Source organism: Pinus tabuliformis, chromosome 6 (genome assembly GCF_031772625.1).
Source record: "Pinus tabuliformis cultivar Carrire ecotype Pingquan chromosome 6, CPIR1, whole genome shotgun sequence".
Lineage (NCBI taxonomy): Eukaryota > Viridiplantae > Streptophyta > Pinopsida > Pinales > Pinaceae > Pinus > Pinus tabuliformis.
The window spans coordinates 1,084,168,706-1,084,192,782 of record NC_142292.1 but is presented as its reverse complement, the minus strand read 5'-3'; the positions used below and the strand labels follow the sequence as shown (position 1 = coordinate 1,084,192,782).

Below are 24,077 nucleotides of genomic sequence, written 5' to 3'. Positions count from 1 at the left end.
CCTTATTGCTCCTCGCTGCACCATATCTCGAATATAGTGGTACCTGATATCGATATGCTTGGAGAGATCATGAAATACGAGATTTTTTGATAAACGGATCCCGCTCTGGTTGTCACATAGAATCACGGTAGTATCCAATGTAAATCCAAACAGCTCACTGAAGAGCTTTCGCAACCAGACTGCCTCACAGGAGGCCATGCTAGCAGCAATATACTCTGCCTCAGCGGTGCTCAAAGCCACCGACTTCTGCTTCCTGCTCATCCAGGATATCGAAGCAGATCCCAAGGAGAAACAGCATCCGGAAGTGCTTTTACGGTCTACCACACTGCCTGCCCAATCAACATCAGTACATCCAATTATTCTCACATCTCCGACAATGTATCTTAACCCATAAGTAATTGTGCCACGAAAATATCTCAACATATTCTTGGCACCAATCCAATGTATGTGGTGAGGTTCAACCATACGTTGACTCAACGTGTTGACTGCAAAGCATATATCTGGACGGGAGTTCACTAAGAACATTAATGCTCCGACGAGTTGATGATACTCAGTGGCATTTCGTAAAACAGGTCTAGCAGCACTACCGCTTAACTTTTTGAAGTCAAGCTCCATCAGGGTAGTTACGAGCTTGCAGTCCACCATACCGAATCTTTCCAATATATTCACCACATATTTTCCTTGAGATAGGAAAATTTCCCCTGAATTTTGCCACACTTCAAGTCCTAGGAAATAGTGCATCAATCCTAGGTCCTTCATTTCAAATTCAGAAGCCAACTCCCTCTTACATTTGTGAATGAGAGGGTCTGCACCTGTTAGAAAGAGGTCGTCAACATATAGCACCAGTATGAGAGGTTTGTCATCTTCAACCTTGTAAATGTTAGGATCGGCTTCACTCCTAGTGAATCCTAGCTTCATCAAGTAGTTATCGATCCTCTCATACTATGCTCGGGGTGCTTGCTTTAGCCCATAGAGGGCCTTCTTCAACCTACACACATGAGATTTTCAATCATAAATCTCAAATCCTTCGGGTTGCTCCACATAGACCTCTTCTTTGATCGAACCACGCAAGAATGCAGTCTTGACATCCATCTGATGTAGGTTCCATCCTTGTGAAGCCGCAAGGGCTATGATCAAGCAGATGGTGGTATATCTGGCAACAGGTGCAAATATCTCGTCATAGTCTATACCTTCCTTCTGGGAGAAGCCACAAGCGACAAAACGAGCCTTATACTTTTCCGTACTTTCATCAGCTGCATGCTTTATCTTGTAAAGCCATTTACAAGTGACAATTGTCTTATCCAGGGGTCTGGGAACCACTTCCCAGACATCATTCTTCATAATAGACTCATATTCTTCAGTCATAGCATCCTTCCATACTTGATGCTTGACGACATCTGAGAATGATGAAGGCTCATTTTGAATGATCGTGCTCATGATGGTCAGGTATCCCTGATACCTGTTTGGTTTCTTACTTTCACGAAAAGTTCCTCGAGGTGCAGCATGTTCTTCAGCATCATCAAGTGTCCCCCTAAGCCATGAAGGCCTCTTCCTAGAAGAGGAAGGCTCAGGTGGAGGAGGATCAATAGGATCCATGGGTTCTTCCACATCAGGCATTGTTTCATCATCTTTTTCTTTCGGTTCCCTGGTGTCAGCGTCTTGAGAGCTCCTCACAGTAGGAAGATTGTTCACCTTGCTGAGAGCCATATCTTCGTCAAAGGTGACATCATGACTAATCACGACTTCCCTTTGACCGGCTACATAGATTCTATAGCCCTTAGTATTTTCACTATAGCCCACGAAGATTCCTTTCTTTCCAGATGCACCCAATTTGTTCCTTTTCTCTTTCGGCACATGAAAGTATATAGGGCTTCCAAAAATTCTAAAATGAGATACGTCGGGTTTCTTACCAGTGAACATTTCTTTGGGAGTCTTGGAACCCAATGCTTGATGGGGGCATCGGTTTTGTACATATACGACGGTGTTTGCAGCTTCGGCCCATAGAAACTTCGGAAGTCTTTGACAATGGAGCATAGCACGAACAACTTCCACAATCATACGGTTCTTCCTTTCTGCCACACCATTCTGTTCAGGAGTGTATGGTGTAGTAGTCTCCCTCTTAATGTTGGCCTCTTTACAAAAGTCATGAAACTCATTAGATTCATATTCAGTCCCATTATCAGTCCTTAAGATCTTGATCTTCTTTTCAGTTTGATTCTCGATCAAGGCTTTGAAGTGTCGAAACCAGGAGAACACTTCATCCTTGTTCTTCAAAAAGTATATCCAAGTCTTGCGAGAATAGTCATCTGTAAAAGTGAGGTAATATGAATATCCTCCCAAGGAGTTCACAGGCATCATACTAGATATGTCTGAGTGAACTAACTGTAATATATCAGAGGTCTTGCTTTGGCTTGAGGGGAATGGTCCCCTTTTTAGCTTTCCTTCAGCACATCCGGGACATACACCTTCTTGCTCTAATCTAAACTCGGGCATCTCGGTCACCATTTTTCTTACATCAGGTAGAGCTTTATAATGAAGGTGAGCAAACCTCCGATGCCATAGTTCGGATTGAAGAGATGTGTCACAAGACATGACACCTAGCGGACTTCCTCCGACCTAATATAGTGAATCAACTCGAAACCCAAGAGTGAAGGCATCTTTAATATTGTTTTCCATACACGTACCTTGCCATCGTTGAAAGCCACCTTGTAGCCTTTGTCTTCCATTGCCGAAATGGACACCAGGTTCTTTTTGAGATCAGGTACATATAATATATCCTGTAGGTGGATTGTATTACCTTGATTCAATTTAAGAGAGACATTGCCTACACCTTTCACGGGATATTTCATATTATCTCCAAGGACAATTTCCGGGTTGGTTTCTTTCTCTATCAGATTATGGAGAACTTCTTTGTAACCAGTGAAGTGCCTTGAGGCACCACTATCAATAAGCCAATTTCCCAGCGAGTCCGGAGGAGCAGAGGTAGATAGAGCAACTGGTAGATAATATTCATCCTGCTTATTGTTAACAGTGTTAGATTCATACCTGGAATTTCTTGCCTTATTGAATGGTTGTCCTCTTCCTTGATTTCTAGCACTCCTTTTACCTCGGCCATTTGACCTGCCACTTCTTTGATTGCCTTGAGAGGGATTTTGATCATCATCCCGGCGTGAGTTCCTTTTATCAGGACACTCCCTTACATAATGACCTGGTTTATTGCAATGGTAACATCGTCCTTTTCCACCCTTTGGTCCAGTCTTCCTTTTGAAATTGCTTCTTCTTTTAGCATGAGAAGAAAAGGCAGCGGGATGACCTTTAAGTGTGGGCATTTCCTGTTCTTCCATTCTTGCTTCTTCTTGAATGCATCTTGCCATTAATTCCTCAAATCCAGGAATTATATTATTGTTGAGGAGAGTAGTCCTGAATACATACCATTCAGATGGTAGTCCTCCAAGAGTTGTGAGTGCCATTTCCCTGTCAGGAATTACTTCCCCAATAGATATGAGATTGTTCTTGATCTCGGTGATTCTTAAGAAATATGCTTGCATATTTTCATCTTTGCCCTTCTTAATTTCCTTCAGCTTATTTCTAAGAAACAGAACTTGATTTGCATCATTAACTTTAAATAAACTCACCAGTCTATCGTAGATTTCCTTGGAGGTGTTCAGCTCAAAAACATAGGCCACCAAGCGCTTGCCGATAGAGTCCCGGATGGTCTTCTTTGCTTTGACTTCTCCGGATTTCCATTTGTTCCTGGCAGCAACAGGTGCATTTGATGGAGGTTCAACAATATTGCCTCTCACATGATCCAACACTCCTTGATCTTCTAAAGTCAGATCGAGAGACATCTTCCATCCATGATAGTCAGACTTCTCACGGAGCTTGTCTTCGGCAAGGAAGAGTGTTGAGGACCCCATAGTTCTTTTAGGATAGCCTTGCCAATCTTCTCTTCGATGATTGCTCTTGCTTTTGCTCGGGCTTTGTCTTCACCTCAGCTCTGATACCATGTTAGTTTTAGGTATGTTCTATGCTTAGAGAAATTTACTTTTCTTTCTTATTATTATCCACAAATTATCAATCACATGTACATTAAGTAAAGTGCAGATAGAACATTAAACGATCGACAGAAAACAAGCCAAGACAAGAGACACAAGATGTGGCGGCTAGCCAGGGACAAACCCCAATATGGGAAAACCCTTTGATCAAATCTTCTTTTATCTTCAATAATTCAGCAGAGAGAAATAGTACAAGAATCTTATTTACATCAACAGCAACAAACCCTAGATCAGACCTAAACTAGGGCAGTAAATATCTTGCAAACCAACCGTCAGATCACCTTGATTCCTTCACCAAAAAACGTGGCCTTCCAAGGAGAGTCACGTTCACCTACTGCGCAGTCCAGAGAGAGAATGATGGTCAACGCTGGTCAAACTTCCAATCTGCAGTTGCAGCCCTAAAATCTACATCCTTCCTTCCACACGTGTGAGAGAAGAGTCCCTTCTGCGCAGGAGGGAGAGAGATGTGATGAGATTGAAGTGTGCAAATGAGGAAAATACTCCTTGTATCTATATGCAAAACGAGTTGAATAAATGGGACTGTTGGGCTTCTGAGCCTACATAAGTTGTTGGCCGACTTTGACAATTAGTCCATAATACAAATAAATTCATATCTCCATAAATACTTATCGAAATCGGATGATCTTTAGATCAATCCTACACCTCTCGACGAAAGGAATCCAAGAAAAATATAATCAGCCATGAATAAGGTGACCCACATGAAGTTTGGCCATAGTTGCCAATTTTAACATATTCCATGTCTCATGCCTTAAAAAGGTGTTGGGATAACAGGTGAGAGCAACAGTGGAGTTACCCCCACTAGATGATGAGGGCCATCTAGTTTTGGAGCCTAAGGCCATTTTGGAGAGCCGGGAGAGGAAGATGAGCAGCACGACCATCAAGGAGTTCTTGGTGCGCTGGAAGAACCTACCGAACAAGGATGCCACCTGGGAGGGTGAGCACATCCTGGAGCACCCAGCACTGAAGTTGCTTGAGGGAAAGCAACATTTGGGAGGGGAGGAATACCATGTCCCTTCCCAAATGAATTTGTAACAGGTTTTGTCTCTCCACAATTTTGTACAAATTTTATTAAGAAAGAGGACCCGAGTTTCAACTTAGGACTTAGGAGAAATGAGGGCTAGATTAATTTGTTAGTGGAATGTGGGGGCCACCCACATGGGAAAACGCATTGGGCAATTCAAATTGCCTTGGAGGGAAATCGTATGGTTGTTGGAGGGGCCCACATGAGGCAAAGGGAGGCCCACGAAGTCATAAGGAGGAAGTGCTCCTCACTTGGGGATTCATTCGTTCTTGCATATCGAAAATCACTTGATTGTTTGCTCGAGTTGCTTAGCCGAGTCAACTAGCTACTTAGCCACAAATCTCTCAAGCGGGAGATTCAACCTTACCTTCAGGGGACTAAGTGCCACCCTAGGAAGGCAGTGTCATAGCACCTTGAGGAGCACCAGGGAGGACTCATAGCCAGCACATTCAGCCACAAACTAGCAATGTGTACTTCTGGGCCAGCAAAGAAGGGAACACGCAGTTGTGGACAGAGCTTCATTGGGCCAGCACTAGCCGAAGTAACCTAGAGAGTTGAACAACATTAGGAGGTCAGCACTTGGGAGGAGTTTTGGAACAAGTGGGTGCAACAATTGAGCAAGTGGGGGTCAGCACGTGGGTCCTGAGGCAGAGAGCCACAGCACCAAAATCACATTTGGGAAGAAAGGAAATTCATAGGGGGTCTCATCCCAGTGATTTGGGGCAGTTTTGGAGAGCTTTCCCAACGTCATTCAAATAGGTCGAGTTTGTCAGTTTCAGCAGAGGATGGGTTCCTTGGGGGTCGAATTTCAAAACTCTGAACTAGACCAAACCCTTCCTAGGTTTTGGTGGGTTTTGTTGAGGATCCGGGAGCTGAAGTTTTATAATTTTTTGAGCACAAGAAGCAGTGATTCTAGCCTTTATGTTCCAGCAGACAGCGCAGTTTCTGAACAACACAAATCAGTTCTAGAGCAGCAGTTGAGCAGCCCTCAAATCAACATTTGCTCACATGGGTTTTGTCACACTTGTCCTTGGAGACAAGACCAAGAACATTACATAGAACTTGTAGGTCTAACATGTCTTGTTAGAACACCTTTTATTTTTAGTTGTATGTTTTCCTCAAGATTAAATTAAGAGGAAGCCTCCACCAAATTACCAAAAGATAAGTATTATGTTCTTTGTTTCATCTTTTCATGTTTGGTTTCTCACATCAAGACTTGTTTGAATTATATGCTTATAACCTTTTATATTTTTTGTGTTAGGAAAGCTTGCTAATTGCTCAAGGATCATGGAGAAGACTTAAAAGAATAGACTTGAAGTATGAAAGTAGTTCTATTGAAACCCTTCAAGTGTTGATGTCCTACAAGGTTTGTTAAGAAACAACCCAAGGTATGTCTTAGCATATAAGCTTTGTTACATAGATATCTTCATATAAAGGTACAGTCATTCTTTCTTTTATATTTTGCTCTACATTACTAACATCGTTATGTCTAGGGTTTTGAATCATAAGAGGTTCTTGTTTGGGTGATTAATCATTTCATTGAATCTACCCTCATTATATTCATTCATATGGAACCCTAAAAGGTTCTCTATAAAAACCTAAACCAAAGGCTATGTCTATAGTTATGAATCCCTAGTCTACTAAGGGTTAATAATTAAGTCTTATTCTCTTGATGTTTAGAATCTTGCTATTGTTATAGTAGAAACCTTAGTCCTTTAGGGTTTGCTATTAGTGTTTAAATGAATCCCTAGATCTTTAGGGTTTGATGAATTAGGGTTTATGAGAAAAACCCTTATAATATCTATAGTAAGATCCTAGGGATAAATCCCTAGGTGTATGTTTGTCTGTCTGATAGAAACACTAGCCTAGTCAAAATTGTTATATGTCTAACTTTGATGTGTTTATATTTGTGTCTTGGGTTTGTCCAGTAGATATTGTTGTAATATGCTTGTGCATGATTATGAAATCCTAGATATATATATATATATATATATATATATATGCTAACCTAATTGTTGATGCTCATAGTTTGTAAATTCTAGGGTTTGTAACTAAGGCCTAATAGAAGTTTGATATTCTAGGATAAGATAATATTGTTTCCGACATGATGATTAAATCTAGGGTTTGCAACAAACCCTAGTAAAGTCTAAATTATATAGTAGAATTGTTATTTGATTGAATTGTTGATATCTATGGTTTTGTATCTCTAAGATGGAATCTAAGGTTTGTAATGGATCATAGTAGCATCTGTCATGTATTTCTAAAAATAATATAGATAGAATGAGCCTATTCTAAGTTGCTTTATGTTGTAGTCTAGGGTTTGTAACAAAACCCTGGCAAGAAGTTGAAGTTTAGAAGTATGTCTCTTGTTGATTATGAAACTAACTAGGTTTAGTATTTGATTGTGTTGATGGTTCCATTATATTGACATAACTTTGACACTGTTAACTTCATGCTTGATTGTACTTGCTATTAAAGTTTTGTAGGTACACATGATGTCTGTATGAGCATGATCAAGATAACCTTTGATGAATTTATGAAAAATTGAAGCTTCTCCAATATTATAGAAGTAGGAATTGATTGATCTCCTTATAAGTTGAGAGGAAGCCTGGATAGAAGAAAGGGTATATCCCCCCAAATGAGAGGGAGGGCACATTATGACAGTGAACACCTTGAACTAAAGAAAAAGACTTGAGAAGTACTGAGGCTATATTTGGTGTTGTTGAAGAAGTGGTAGAAGAAAGCTTCTAACAAGATGTATTTGGATAACTTGATATAAGCAGCATCTGAATGAATGAAGACCCCGAAGGTTTGTGTTTACTTGTATGTTTGAAATTTTATTACCAATTGAGGCTAATGTTTGTACAGGTGAATCTCTCCATAAAAAGGTTGAACACTCTAAAAGCATGGATAAATGAAATATCTAGTTTGATAGGGAGAGATGAAGCATCTAATGGTGGATGCTTGGGAGGACATCTGGCCGACCTCAGGATGTGTGTTTGATGTCCTAATCCCGAAGAGGGAGGGTGGTGTTGGTCTTAGAGCTCTGACCTTGGATACGCACCTAGAACCCTGGGTTGATGGTTAGTAAGTAAGCTTGATGGTACCTAGAGTGGTTGAAAACTTGAGTCCATCTTAGTCCCACCCTGATAGATAACCTTGGTCAGGTATCCGTGGCACTAAGTATGTCTGAACTCTTTATAGTTCATATTGGAGATCTTCCATGTACCTCTATATGGTTGTAATTATGAATACCTCCCTAGTTAAGAGGGAATGTTGAAGAATGTAACTAGGTTCAGTCTTCATAGATGTATTGAAGTCACAATATATTGTATTTGTCAAAAGAAAGAAAATGCAATTTTATTATTATTAAAATCGACTTATTAAAGCATGGGTTTCATGCTTGGGTCAATTGTTTTTAGGTCAAAGCCTCCATTGTAGGCTTCTAGAGTTTGTGTCAAGTGTCCTTGTCCATGCCATAATGTAAAGAACCCTTCTTGGGAATTATTTGTCAAGAAAGAAATTTATTTTCTTTTAAAATAAGTCTTTTAGGCCTCCTCCACCAAGTTGGCCTCAAACTAGACAAGTCAGCCTAAATCTGGGCAGCGAAATCACTATATAAAGGCAGCAACTCAACAGCATTTGTCACTCACTCACAACAAGTGTAAATTTCAAGGAAGAAGGAGAAGAAGGATAGCGAAGAAGTAGAAGGTCTCTCTCAAGCATAAAAGTTCGAAATTTTCTCTCTCTCTCTCTCTCTCTCATGTGAAGCTGTGCAGCTGCTAGAAGGGGGCCAAAATTCTGCAGTTACTGTGAGAATGAAATTCCACTGCTGGGGGTCGAAATTCTGCAACTGGGAAGTCGAATTTCTGAATTGTTGTTGGGCTGGAGCTGTTGGTTAAGAAGAGACTACTATATCATCTTGAAAGGCTGACTTGGTGGAGGATGAAAGTTTGCTGGTCTAGGGTCTTGGTCCATCTCAATCTGAATTACCAAAAGGAAGAGTTCTTGACTGGGTTTTCCCCTATATAGGGGTTTTAGCCCTAGCTGTGCACCTACATCTGGTATCCCCGATCATGTTTTGCTTTTGATAATTGCTTGATGAAACAAAGATAAAAGAAGAACATAAAAATATCACAAGTAATTATCAACATAAGAAAATCTTTCTACCTTTCCGATTTTCTAACAACATGATAATGAGAAATATTGTTGTAATGGCTCCGTGTCCATGAATGTTGTTGTATTGACCCTCACTCTCGCCGTTGGGCTGAGAGAGGATGATTTCCTTGAAAAGTAATCTGTGTGGATTCGCTGAAACCTGTCGAGTTTCAGTGAATCTCATAATGATGAATCTGCTTTATTTCATGATATAAGCCTACTGCTCTATAATGTAACATAGAATGCATTTATGAGTTTCAGTAAGTCCTGTTACAATGACTCTGATTTATTTCATGACTTAAGCCTATTGCTCTACAATATAATATAGAATGCATTTACTTTCTAACAGTCAATAATACTCTCCTACACCAGCTCTAAGTTACCAATGTAAATACAAACGAAAATGATAAAAAGTTCTTACGCACTCTGATTTTACTGGAAAGAGGTTAATAAATAGGAGCAAACAAACAATGTGTCTTTTTTCCATAACTGTTAGCACATAACAAGACCAACTTAAAAGATGGATAGGGAATACCCGAACAGTATGATTCCTTTGCAGCAAACGGAAAGTGTCAAGAATATCATTCTGTTCCAACTGTTGCACCACTTCATGATTGTAAGAATACAGCTCCGGTTCTATCCAATCAACCATAGATTTAGAGGATTCTCGTTTGCTGTCCGAGCACTCTGAAACTTCAATTGAGCCACCATTCTTCTGTACCGAAGTTGACAATGGTAAACTTTCATAATCCCGAGAACTAGAAGGGTTGAAGATGGACCTGTTATAATAAGCAAATAACTGTGCTATAAACAGATGTTATCTTTTACCATATTATTATTTAACAGACAAAATCAAAGAATAAAACAGCAAAATCGAGTTGTTGGCATAAGCAACCCCTAAAGAAAGGCATCCATGTCTGATTCAACGATGAAAGAACCATAAACCCAGAAACTTCAATTAGTGAGTGAAGAGAACAAGCTACTCTTCACCATCTGATTGAAGGTTGTCAAGACCATTATTAAAATTGCTCATTTTTCTGGAACATCACGAAAAATCATGATGTCGAACCCTAGATGAAAAATCGTCAAGGAAAAATCACTTTTTTTCATAAATTTTGGACATCACAATTTTTAGAAAAAAAAACAGCAAAAATCAGTGATTTTTCACATGGTGACAGAAAAAATCGCCCACCATGATTTAGGTTTCCATAAAAGCATTTTTTTTTTTGACAGGGGTGATTATTTTTCTTTGCAGCTGTTATAGAATGAGAAGGGAAAGGGCTTACCAGCATCAATAACAAGTGTTAAGAAGGTCAAATCATTGTTTTCATCACCATCGAAGTTTTTTTATGGCAGCAGGAATCAATATCTGCCTATGGTGTTGATATTCTCATCCCAAGTATTTCTCCAAATTCCATCCTCTTAACTAGGGTTTTCTAAATTTATGCAAGGTTTTCGAACTCCATATTGCTTGCCTCTTACTATCATTTTCATGACTCATAGAACGATCTAGAGGTAATTAAACACTGCATTCTATTATCATTTTTCTTGGCTTATAAAGCAATCTAGGGCTCTGCTTTTTTTGCCACCAAGCTGGGTTTTTTTTCAGCAGTAAATGATGTTCACTTTTCTCATTTCTTTTGCTCCAGGTTTGGTAGGAATTTGAGCATTTCCTTGACAATATGCCGATACCTTTGGACCCATTTTGCTAGTATGGTGAACCTGAAAATGGGACAAAACTGACAAGCATTGTCTTGCAAACGCTCAAACTCTAATTTAGGATAGATAGGAATTTGAGCATTGTCTTGACAATATGCCAATGCCTTTGGACACATTTTGTTAGTATGGTGAACCTGAAAATGGGACAAACTGACAAAAAAGATTGTCTTGCAAATGCTCAAACTCTAACTTAGGAGGAAAAGTCCTAACCTCAGCAGGAAAGCCAAGAGACAACTATTCGACAAACCACCCAATGTCACCTTGGTGACCTTGCCCAACTCTTTAGTACACGAGTGCTTCTGAGCGGAAATCTCAACCCTTGCTTCAGTGGACTTCCAGTGCCATCCCAAGGAGGGAGTCCCATCTATTGCGGTTCATACCAGCAGCAGGGAGTGCGAGTTTGTGGAGAGGTTCAGCAGCAGGGAGTTCGAGTTTGTGGAGAGGTTCAGCAGTAGGGAGTTCGAGTTTGTGGAGAGGTTCAACAGCATCAGCGCGGGGATTGTGTAGTTCTTGAAGGAGGCGCGCTTGGAGGTTGAGGAGTGAGTTGAGTTTGGGGCTGAAACTTGAGGAGTCTAGGGAAGTATTGAGGAGAAGATTGCAGCCATTTTGGGGGCTTTTGTAGCAGGATTTACAGGTGGGTCGAATTACCCAACAGCAGATCCATTGAGGAAAATAGGGCCGAAATTCCAAGGTCAACCATCGGCCAAATCCTTCGTGGGTTATTCTGGGTATTTGGTGGAGAGCCCGGGCTTAATTACCCGGAATTTTCTAAGAACCGGATGAGGCCCTAGCAGCCATTCTACACAACTAGTAGCTCATTTTCTGGGCATTTCAACGCAGAGCCAAGGAGAACGAGCTAGCACAGGTTGGAGGAGATCTCACACTCATCACTTGGGCTTAAATAGCTTGCCCTGGGCAAACCCAAGTGCATACTTTCCAAGAACCTATTGTACTTCATGATTTATTAATAAAATGGCTCAGTGGCGCAGTTTTTGGCTCTAAATTGGTGTTCTAATGTTTGAGTAATTTTCTGTGTTGATGTCTATGCATGCTTTGATTATTTACTGTAAAATTTCCTTAGGAATACTACAGGGGTATCAGAGCTCATAGTCTTGGCTCAACCTGTGGGGGAACAACACTAGTCTATGACACTAGAAGACCAACAAAACATAACCTACAGAAGACAGAGGTACAAAAGCATAGAGAGACAGCTACAAACACCCCAGATCCAGAGGTCACTAAACCAAAGGTCGAAAGGCCAAATATGGGAGATAAAGTGGGAGACAGGGGGAGCAAAGAGGAGGAGTTTGCCCAGTCTCTTCTCAAGGTCATATAAGATTTTTCCAGGGGTATTTAGGAGCTGAGGCAACAAAACTGCAGCAACAACAAGGGCAAAGGGATTCAAGTGGAATTCCAAATTGGTGAGGACTCTGGTACTTCACATCACCAAGGAGGTCATGGCCCAAATGCACCCCTCATTCCCAACACACCACCCAGGGCAACCATTCCTACATTCATAACATCCAGTGCTAGAGGGCCGCAAGGGAAAGAGGAGATGCCCATGGGGGACTACTTTATAGAGTATCAGTCATATGGGCCTAACTTTAGAGAGGCCATTACCTTGAGGGACTTTTGTCAGTTGAAAGGTAATAACAAGGGGAAGGGACAAGGTGGAGGAACCTACATTCATGGCACTAATCTACAACGCACCATGGGGAGACTGTTCTATCAACTTTCGATGGGGTTTCCAAGAGTTTAGCAAGAGCATGGGTGGAGAAGTTGGATGTCTATTTCCAGCTCAATCAGATGACGAAAGGAGAGGCAATTAAAATTGCCACTTTACATTTGGAGGGAGAAGCCCATGACTAGTGGTTCCATGGGTTAACCACGATGGGGCATGCCGAAGTGGCAACCTATGAAGAGTTCACTAGGAGGGTGTTGGAGCGTTTCGAGAGGAGAGACCCGGAGGAGCATTTTGGGGAGCTGACAAAGCTCAAACAGACGGGAAGTGCTAAGACCTACATTTCAGAGTTTTTGAGGTTGTCAGTGATGGTGCCTAATCTGTCAGAGGCTAGGAGGGTCTTCATTCTTCATGTTTATAGAGGGGCTAGCAGAGCCATTGAAGGGACTAGTGAGGTCCACTGTCCAACAGGCCCACTAGCTTACAAGACGTAGTGGGGAGGGCCCGAGATTTGCAGGATTCCCTACCCAAGGCTAGAGCATTGTTTCCACTTAGACAGGGATTCCAGCAAAGGGGAAGAGACACGAGGGCTCCACCACCGAGAGCCAACCAAGGGCGAGGACAGTTGGACGAGGAAACCAGGAGGGACCTCTGGAGGAGGAAATTTTGTTTCACATGTCAGGAACCATGGGCACCAGGCCATAGATGTATAGCAGGCAAGGCCCATTACATTGAAGTCTTTTCCAACAGTGACATGGAGGATGAGCTAGAGCTGGAAGTGGGTGGGGATATCAGCGCAGTACATGTGGAGAGAGGACCACCACCACCAGGGGGAGCTTCTTTCGCACCTGCAAGAGGGATCCTTGCATCTTTGCGAGGGGTACCCAAGTTTTTGACCTTGAGGATCAGGAGCACGGTACAAGGGCAGCGTGTTTCAGTTTTGGTGGACAATGGGGCTACCCACAACTTCATCGATGCACAGATGGTGCAAGGGATGGGCATCACAACTGAGGAGTTTGAGGGATTTTCGGTTCTTGTGTCAGGAGATAGGGCCATGCAGTCCACTCACTATGTTCTCGCCTTAACAATCAACATGGGGAACTATTTAGTGACAGACCACTTTTTTGTGGTAGATGTACCAGACACCAACATGGTGATGCGTGTCTAATGGCTTTACTCACTCGGCCGAGTCACTACAGATTGGAGGAAGTTGGAGATTGAATTCATAGGGTCCGATAGCAAATTGGTTTTGTTGAGGGGTATGCACTCTTACCCTCCACATATTGTTTCGGCCCACAGGATGGAGGGAGATATAAGGCATTGTGATATTGAGTGGGTAGTGGAATTGAAGATTTTTGAGGCTAGGGGTCAACCCAAGCCACCACACCTAGACCTACAGGCTATTCTGGACAGATACCCAATGGTGTTTGGAGACATACCGCTCAGGCAACCTCCTGATCGGGGTTTTGGGCATACCATTGAGTTGGAGCTAGGGGTATAGGCCATTATCGCTACCCCATATAGACATCCCAAGGCATAAAGGGATGAGATTGAGAGGGCCATCCATGAGTTGTTGGCACTTGGGAACATTAGGCCTAGCTCTAGTTCTTTTGCTTCATCAATTGTTCTGGTGAAGAAGAAGGATGGGTCCTTACGCATGTGCATAGATTATCGGTCCCTCAACAAGAAAACCATGAAGAACCGCTATCCCATCCCAAGTATAAATGAGTTGATGGATGAGCTAAGGGGCGCTAAGTTCTTTTCGACGATTGACTTGCGCTCGGGGTACCACCAGATCAGGGTGAGGGGCCAGGATGTCCCTAAGATAGCTTTCATGTGCCACTATGGGTACTTTGAGTTTTTGGTTATGCCCTTAAGCGCTGACCAATGCACCAGCCACCTTCTAGTCATGCATGAACCACGTATTTCATGGGCAGTTGAGGAAGTTCGTGTTGGTGTTCTTCGATGACATACTGATCTACAGCCGAACCTGGGAGGAGCACTTGCAACATGTTGAGACAATGTTGCGCATTCTAGAGGAACAACAGTTCTACGCTAAGTTGTCCAAGTGCGAATTTAGTTTGACAGAGATGCTCTATCTAGGGCACATTATTGGGGAGGATGGCGTGAGAGTTCATGAGGAGAAGATCAAAGCCATCCGGGATTGGCCAGAGCCCCGAAATGTAACAAAGTTGAGGGGTTTTGTGGGCATTTTCACCTACTATCGAAAGTTCGTGAAGGGCTTCTTGCAGATAGCCGCTCCCCTCACTGATTTGACGAAGCAGGGGGCGTTTGAGTGGATAGATGGGGCGCGAGAGACTTTTCAGTGCCTCAAACAAGTCATGAGCAGCTAAGCAGTGTTGGCACTCCCTGATTTCGCACAACCCTTTGTGCTTGAGTGTGATGCATCATGCAAGGGTGTAGGAGCAGTTTTGATGCAGGGGGGACACCTGATAGCTTTCGAGAGTCGGAAGCTACTGCCCCACGAGAGACTATACTCCATCTACGATAAAGAGATGCTAGCCATCATGCATGCGCTAGCGAAGTTCAGGCAGTATTTGGTCAGGAACAGGTTCAGGGTCAAGACAGAGCATAATAATCTCAGATTCTTCTTGGAGCAGAAGCAGTTGCAAGAGAGACAGCATAAGTGGGTGAGCAAGCTCTAAGCATACGAATTTGACATTGAGGATGTCAAAGGGAACCACAACGTGGTAGTTGATGCGCTGTCCAAGAGACCAGCTACCCTTTCATTGATGAGCATTACACAGGATTGGCAGGCACAGTTTTTGGTAGAGTACTCCAAGGACTGTTTTGCATGTGACGTCCTTAACGGTGCAGTGGTGGATGACCAGTACCGGGTTATGAACAAGGTGATCTGCTTTCGTAACCAAATTTATTTGGTACCCAGCTCCTAGTTGAGGGAGAAGATCCTGCAGGCAGCTCATGACTCACCATTATCAGGGCATCAGGGGTTTACCAAGACTTACAGGACCATCAGAGAGCGCTTTTCCTAGAAGGGCCTCAAGGATGATGTTTTGAGGCATGTTTGGGAGTATGACACATGCCAAAGGAACAAGGGTGAGAAGACACACCCTGCTAGGATACTACAACCTCTTCCTATTCTTGAGGAGAAGTGGGAGAGAATATTGATGAACTTTATCATAGAGTTACCCATAGCTCAAGGCAAGGACTGCATATACGTGTTGGTGGACCGATTGACAAAGTTTGCACACTTTTTCTCCATCTCAGCCCAATCCTCGGCCTCACAGGTGGCCGAATTATTTTTCAGAGAGGTATTTCGACTTCATGGTCTTCCGAAGACCATAGTCAGTGATTGGGGCAGAAAGTTCATGGAAGGATTTTAGCAGGAGTTATTTTGACTTGTGGGCACAGAGCTCACTCTGAGCACCAGTTATCACCACCAAACAGATGGGCAGACGAAGATTGTCAACAAATGGCTAGAGGGTTACTTGCGTAACTACGTGACGAGACAACAACATGCATGGATATGGTGGTTGCACTTGGGCGAGTACTACTATAACACCACGTACCACATGTCCATAGGTATGTCCCCATTCAGAGCCTTGTATGGTTACGATGCATTATATTTTACTGACATGATGTTTGGAGATAGAAAGGCCCCCAAGGCCAAGGATTAGATACAGGAGAGCCAAGATATCTTGAGGGCTCTCAAGGATAACTTGCAGACTGTGTAAAACCAGCAAAAAGTCTACGTAGACAGGGGTCGAGTACAGAGGCAATTTGACAATGGGGACTTAGTCTTCTTGAGGCTCCAACCATACAGGCAGTCATCACTCAAGCAGAAGGGGGATGAGAAGCTCAAGCCTCGCTTCTATGGGTCGTACAAAGTCACCAAAAGAGTTGGGGAGGTAGTGTATGAGATAGAGCTACCCCTGGGAAGCCGAGTACATAACATTTTCCATGTGTCTTGCCTAAAAAAGGCACTGGGACAGCAGGTGACAGCGGCTACAGAAGAAGCTCAAGCCTCGCTTCTATGGGTCGTACAAAGTCACCAAAAGAGTTGGGGAGGTAGCGTATGAGCTGGAGCTACCCCCGGGGAGCCGAGTACATAACATTTTCCATGTGTCTTGTCTGACAAAGGCATTGGGACAGCAAGTGACAATAGCTAAAGAACTACCACCTATGGATGATGAGGGGCACTTAGTTCTGGAGCCAGGATTTATTTTGGACACCAATGAGAGGCACTTGCAAAACAGGGTCATCAAGCAGTTTTTGATCAGATGGAAGAACCTACTGGATGAGGATGCCACTAGGGAGGGGGAGTAGATACTTCAGCATCCTTCATTACAGTTGCTTGAGGAGAAGCAATGCCTTGGCGGGGATGACTGTGATATTCCCACTTGGCAACATTGCTAAGTGAAATATCAATTTTTCCTAGTTTTGAATATATTCGCATTAGCATTTACGAAGTGTGGGTTTAGAGGCCCCACATGTATTTTTGGTCAAAAGTGAGCCCAAACATTAGAGATGGAGGAGGAAAATCGAGCCTCTAGTGGAACGTGGGGGACCACCATAGAGAAATGCGACCCACAAGGGAAACACACACCCATTGGAGCGAAGTTGGTAGGGGAAAGTCGAGTTGCGCCCACATGGGCATTTTGGAGGCTTTTGGACAAAAGGAGCAAGAGGCACTTATTTGGGTCATTAATTCATCTTTGAGAAATTGTCTTTGACATAGCACGCTTGAGTTGAAGCCAAGTCTACAAGTGTTGTTTAGCACACGAGTGTTTCCGAGCAGAAATCTCAACCCTTGCTTCATTGGACTTCCAGTGCCAGCCCAAGGAGGGAGTCCCATCTATTCCAATTTGTACCAGCAGTAGGGAGTGCGAGTTTGTGGAGAGGTTCAGTAGCAGTGGCAGTAGTGTAGGGATTGTGCAGTTCTTAGAGGAGGCATGCTTGGAGGTTGAGGAGTGAGTTGAGTTTGGGGCTGAAACTTGACGAGGAATCTGGGGAAGTATTGAGGAGAAGATTGCAGCTATTTTGGGGGCTTTTTGCAACAGGATTTACAAGTGAGTCAAATTACTAAGCAGCAGAGCCATTGAGGAAAATAGGTGCGAAATTCCAAGGTCAACCATCGGCCAATTCCTTCATGGGTTATTATGGGTATTTGGGTTAATTTCCCAGAATTTTCTGAGCACCGAAGGAGGCCCTAATAGCCATTCTACCCAGCCAACAACTCATTTGCTGGGCATTTCAACAAAAAGCCAAGGAGAACTAGCTAGCACAAATTGGAGGAGATCTCACAGTCATCACTTGGGTTTAGCTAGCTTGCCCTTGGCAAGCCCAGGTGCATACTTTCCAAGTACCTATTGTACTTCATGATTTGTCAATAAAATGGCTCAGCAACACAGTTTTTGGCTCTAAATTGGTGTTCTAATGTTTGAGTAATTTTCTGTGTTTATGTCTATGAATGCTTTGAATATTTACTGTAAAATTTCCTTAGGGATACTACACAAAATCACGATTTTTTGGCCTAGCCAATGTTTGCCGATTTTTACCGATATTTTGATGGTATCTTGATTTTGCCGATGTTTGCCAATTTTTACCAATATTTTCTCAATTTTTACAATTTTTTGGTTTTCCAAACCCTTGTCGATGTTCACAACATTGATATGTAGAGTAGCTCATAACCGAATAGGAAAATGATTCATTAGCAACATTCAAAACATTATTCCACAAGTTTCTTATCAGATTGAATCACCCCACGCAGTGATGAAATTATTAGCACATACAATGGTAAATATATGCCAACACTAAAACCCTTGAAAACATGTGTATGGTTAGAGCAATTTTAACCAATGAGAACAAAGATTCAACAAAGTAAATCACTCCATACAAGCCAAAAGGCACAACATTCAACAACAACACCTAAGTTCCTTTCTTAACCACGAGGACAGAGGTATCTCATACATCAATAGCATTCAAAGGGAAGAAGCACACATCGTTAAAGAACTCTTAGCAGAACATAACCTTGACAAGAATAATCAGTGAACACATTTAAGGATGCCAATCACTGTTGTCAAACTCTTTTTGAATTCCCAAGTCTCATCAATTCTTGCTAAGTCACCACTGAAAAGAGTTAATCTTGCAGACTCTTCAATTATACTCCCCACTACCCTGTGTAGATTTTCCTTGAAATCTTGCAGTTGCTTGAATGAACGAATCTGAAACTAATCCATTGCACTAAGACACAAGATTTCTACACTATGAATAAGCACTGGAAAGAAGAGAATACACAAAAAAAGAAACACAGTGACACACAATTTTTGCTAGGGAATCCTACTAGGAAAACTCTCTGCTAGCTGTAGAATTTTATTGACAGAATTGAGTAAATAGAATTTGTTTACAAAGCAATTTGTTTCACTAAAGAACAAGATTTTTGTCACTGCTAATACTTAGCTGAAACCTGCTTGCAATAAACCCTGACCAAGCTCCTAAATCCTTGTGCTGCCTAGGTCCTATTTCCTAGTGTTGGGAAGCTCCTATTATTTAGGAATTAGCTCCTAAATAGCATCACACTTCTACAAGAAATTACTTGTCACAAGCTCCATATAGGCCTCTCCTTACACACTCTTCCTAGCAGTCATCTCTCACACAAAACTCGTACTCAAAACAATATGATGCAATTGTGCCTATTGACCTCCTTTTACGCAATTCGATCAAGCTAATAGTAGCAAGTGTATATTTGGAATATGAGTAACTTTGATTTGCTAACTAAGTCAAACTAACTCTTCAATTCGTCCTACCTCAAATAGACTTTGAAGCTCTCTAACTTGTCCTTTTCCAAATATAACTTGCACTTGGAGAAAAACAAGACTAAGACTCCAACTCCTGCACATGAGTTCACTACACCATGACTCGTCCTAATTTCTAGGGACTCGTGCATGCTAAAGAAGGATTGATTATGGTCATCTTGACTAAGGCACATATCAAGAAGACCTTCACTCGCTACTTTTCAACACTCCCTCTTAGCCTAGCTCCTATTTCCTAGCGCTGGGCAGCTCTTATTATTTAGGAATTAGCTCCTAAATAGCAGCACACTTCTGCAAGGAATTGCCTCTGTCACAAACTCCATATAGGCCTCTCCTTACACGCTCTTCCTAGCAGCCAACTCTCACACAAAACATGTGCTCAAAACAATATGATACAATTGTGCCTTTCGACCTCCTTTTATGCAATTTGATCAAGTTAAAACTAGCAAGTGTATATTTGGAATATGAGTTAAGTTTGACTTGCTAACTGAATCAAACTGACTCTTCAACTCTCCCTGCCTCAAATAGACTTTGAAGCTCTCTAACTCGTCCTTTTCAAAATATAACTTGCACTTGGATACAAACAAGACTGAGACTCCAACTCCCACACGAGTTAACTACACCATGACTCGTCCTAATTTCTAGGGACTCATGATTGCTAAAGAAGGACTGTTTGTGGTCATCTTCACTAAGGCACGAGTCAAGAAGACCTTCACTCGCTACTTTTCAACACTCCCTCTTAGCAGGAAGGGAATTTGTACAACTCCCAACTTATCTCTGAAATGAACAAAATTGATTCTTACCAATGCCTTAGTCAAGATACGTGTTGTCTATTCCTCTATTGGAATCTACGATAGATTCACTATCCCTTTTTGTACACAATCTCTGAGAAGATGATACTTGATCATGATATGCTTTGAGCAACCATGAAACACTAGGTTCTCAGAGAGCTTGATGTAACTTCAATTATCACAATGTATAACAATAGGCTCCATCCATTGTCTGAAAAGTCCCACAAGCAACTTCCTCATCCAAATAGCCTCACATACTACCAAAGTAGCAGCCATGTACTTGGCCTCTGCTAAACTAAGTGCAATTGATCTCTCCTTCCTGTTGTACCAAGAAACAACTGCTAACCCAATGTTGAAGACACCACCTAAACTACTCTTCTGATCTGTGGAGCTCCATGCCTAATCTACATCTGTGAAGCCCTCGAGCCTCACTCCATCAACTTGTCTGTATCAAAATCCATAATCTGTTGTGCCTCTCAGATACCTCAAAACACGCTTCGCAGCAACCCAGTGAACTTTGATCGATTCCATCATGAATTGACTCAGTTGACTGCAAAGCAAATATCAAGTCATGTGTTGACCAAATACATCAACGACCGGATGAGTTGCTTGTATAATGTAGCATCCACTCGCTCTACTCTACTAGCATCCACTCGCTCTACTCTACTAGCATCCACCTTTCTCCAGTTTGTGACTAGAGGCGTGGCCATGGGCCTGCAATCCTACATATGAAATCTCTGAAGAATATTTGTAGTGTACTTCCCCTATCCCATGAAGATCTCACCATCACCTTGCCAAACCTCCAAGCCAAGGAAATAGTGCATAATCCCCATATCCTTCATCTCAAACACCCTTGCAAGGTCCTCCTTGCAATCCTGGATCAAGTTGTCTGCTCCGGTCAATATAAGGTCAACATAGAGAACTAGAATGAGCGAAAGCCCTCCAACCATGATGTAGTACAGGTTGGCATTCGCCTCACTCCTAGTGAAGCCCAATCCTTGAAGGTAGTTGTCAACACATGTACCATGCTCTCGAAGCCTATGTGAGCCCGTAAAGAGCTCTCTTCAGCCTGCGCACATGTGTGTCTTTGTTGAGCTACTCAAACCCCTCTGGCTGCTCCATATAAATCTCCTCAACCACTCCGTTGATGAATGTTGTCTTCACGTCCATCTGGTGGATCTTCCACCCCATCTGCGCTGCAAGTGCCAAAATAGTCCTGATGGATGAATATCATGCTATTGGGGCAAAGGTCTCATCATAGTCTATGCCCTCAAACTGTGAGAAGCACTTGGCCTCGTACTTCTCCACACTCCCATATGCTCCACGCTTCACCTTGTACACCTAGTGTGAACCTATTACTGATTTTCCCTCAGGTTGTGGCACAATCTCCCAGACATCATTCTTCAAGATGGAGGAATATTCCTCCAACATGGCATCCTACCAAACCTGGTGAGAAGTTGCCTCCTTGTAAGAAGAAGGCTCAGCATCCACCAATTCTGTCATCAATTCCATATAACCTGTGTACCTTTGCAGTTGCTTGCTCTGCCTGAACATGGTGCTACGAGCTTCAACATGCTCCTGGGCCTCCTAGCCTCCTGAATCAACCTATCAGCCCACTTGGCTTTCTTCCTCCATGTACCAGGAGTCTCTAATTAAGTAGTTGCCTACTCTAGTCCTGGTCTCTTCTCCTCATCCACCTACTCTGCAACCCACTATGGATCCTTCTATGCGGGCCTCTTGCCACTTGGCTAAGACTCAATCTGCGATCTTGGTTGAGGTTCCTCCTTGGGAGCAAATAGCTCCTCCATCTTAGGTACTCCAACTTGTTCTCTCTCTATGAACCCCCTTAGGGCTCTGGACTCCTCAAACCTCACATCCCACTTGAGAACTATCTTCTTGAGTGATGAAACATACACCCATATACACCTGAGATGTCTCACTGTAACCCACAAAAATACCCTTTTATGTTGTGTGTTCCAGCTTCTTCCTACTATTTTTGAACACATGGCAGTAAACTTTTGTGCCAAATATGTGGAAGAGTGAGACATTAGGCTTCTTGCCTAAGTAAGCCTCCTCTGGTGTAACTCGTCCAAGCACGCTGTGTGGATTGTTGTCTGTAGAAATACTATAGTGTTGCATGCCTCTGACCACAAGAAGATAGGCAATCCCTGATCATGCAACATGGCCTTAGCCACTCCAACAATATTGTGGTTCTTCCTCTCAGCCACCCCATTTTGCTAAGGGTTATGGGGTGTTATCGACTCTCTCCTAATGCCCTCCTTCGCACACAACTCCTTGAAGGCAATGGAGACATATTCTTCACGATTGACTGAAGGCATTGAAGACATATTCTTCACGATTGACACTCCTCACCACCTTGATCTTCTTCCCATTCTAGTTTTCTACGAAGGCCTTAAACTCTGTGAACTTCGTTAAAACCTCATCTTTCTTTTTCATAAAAAAATATCAAAGTTTTCTCAAGATAATCATCAATAAAAGTAACATAATACTCTCATAAGAGATGAAGAAGAGAAAGGTCCGCATACATCTATATGTAGCAGCTCCAAAATCTCTTTGGCTCTACTATCTTGGCCCTGAAAGGAAGTCTTGGCATACTCACCAAGTGTGCACCCCTTGCACACATCATGTTGATCAAAAATTGCATGCTAGTAATCCTGTGGTTGTCTGCTAAAGAATCTCCAGCACCCCATGATGCAAGTGTCCCATGCGCCTGTGCCGAAGTTCCCCAGCATCTCTACTTTGCTCACCACTCGCTTTGCTACTCAAGGCGACGCAAGTCTCTACCTGTAGCTTATCACATTATACCTTAACCTTGTTGAGAAATCTAGGGCATGAATAGTTAAAAGATTTCTCTGCTTGATAATTCTTGTGATATACTTTTACTTATTAGCTTATAGTCTTTTCTTCATTATGTTACTGTTGTGTTCTTTCCATCAAGATAATTACCAATATGTACAATAAAAGACAAGTGACACAGTATGTAGGCTTGTCAGCCAAGGCCAAAACCTCTCACCTCTTGAGAGGAAAACCCGATCAAAATTCTTCTTCTAGATCTTCAATTGATGAGTACCAAGACCATGACAAAGACCCTTGACTCTAGTATCCTCCCAAGAACCTTGTCACTAACCTTGATGCTCTGCCTCTTCCCTTTCTCGACTTTCTTCTTAATCTCAAACTGCTCTCCTCGGCTCCTTTTAGAGAAACTCGGTCTCTATACTTCACACTGCTTCTTCTCGACTTCTCCTAGAGAAACTCAGTCTCTATGATCTCACTGGCTTCCTCTAAAGAATCTCAGTCTCTAGATCTCTATCTCGGTTACCCAAAACAAGTATCCCAAAATAATCCTTCCTTCGTTGCCCCAGAAGAAACCTCCTTCGCTGCCCCAGAAGAAACTCCTCTTCGTTGACCTGAAAAGAAACCTTATTTTCTATGCCCAGAAGAATCCTTCTTCACTTGCCTAGAAGAAACTGCTTTCACTTGCCCAGAAGAAACTCTCCTTATCACTTCTTCACACTTCCCTTTGTAGCCCTTCTTCGCACTTCTTCACCAAATGTATGTCGAGTTGCTTTCTTTCAAGTGAGGTTGAGTGAGACGAGTTATACACATCAACTCATGTCCTTTAGGCCAACATGATCTCGAGTAGTTAGTTCGACTTCTTCTAGCATGTTCTTCCATCATTGTAGGCCGACTTGAAGAGGATAAGTGATAAGGTCTTGGAGGACTTTACAAAGACATGATTGACCTTTTACAAAGTGTAGCATGACTTCATTACATGACAATGACTCTATCATTTTATGACTAGATGACAAATAATTC

General features: G+C 42.4%; 1 protein-coding gene across 4 annotated transcripts in view; it reads right to left on the bottom strand.

Moving 5' to 3' along the window:
- LOC149262689 (uncharacterized) overlaps positions 1 to 24,077 on the bottom strand; it is a 141,323-nt gene that overhangs the window by 69,914 nt on the left and 47,332 nt on the right. For all 4 annotated transcript variants that reach the window (XM_089425045.1, XM_089425050.1, XM_089425049.1 and 1 more), the window contains one exon: positions 9,791 to 10,034. In XM_089425045.1, coding sequence (XP_089281171.1) covers positions 9,791 to 10,034 — 244 coding nt within the window. The remainder of the gene's footprint in view (positions 1 to 9,790; positions 10,035 to 24,077) is intronic.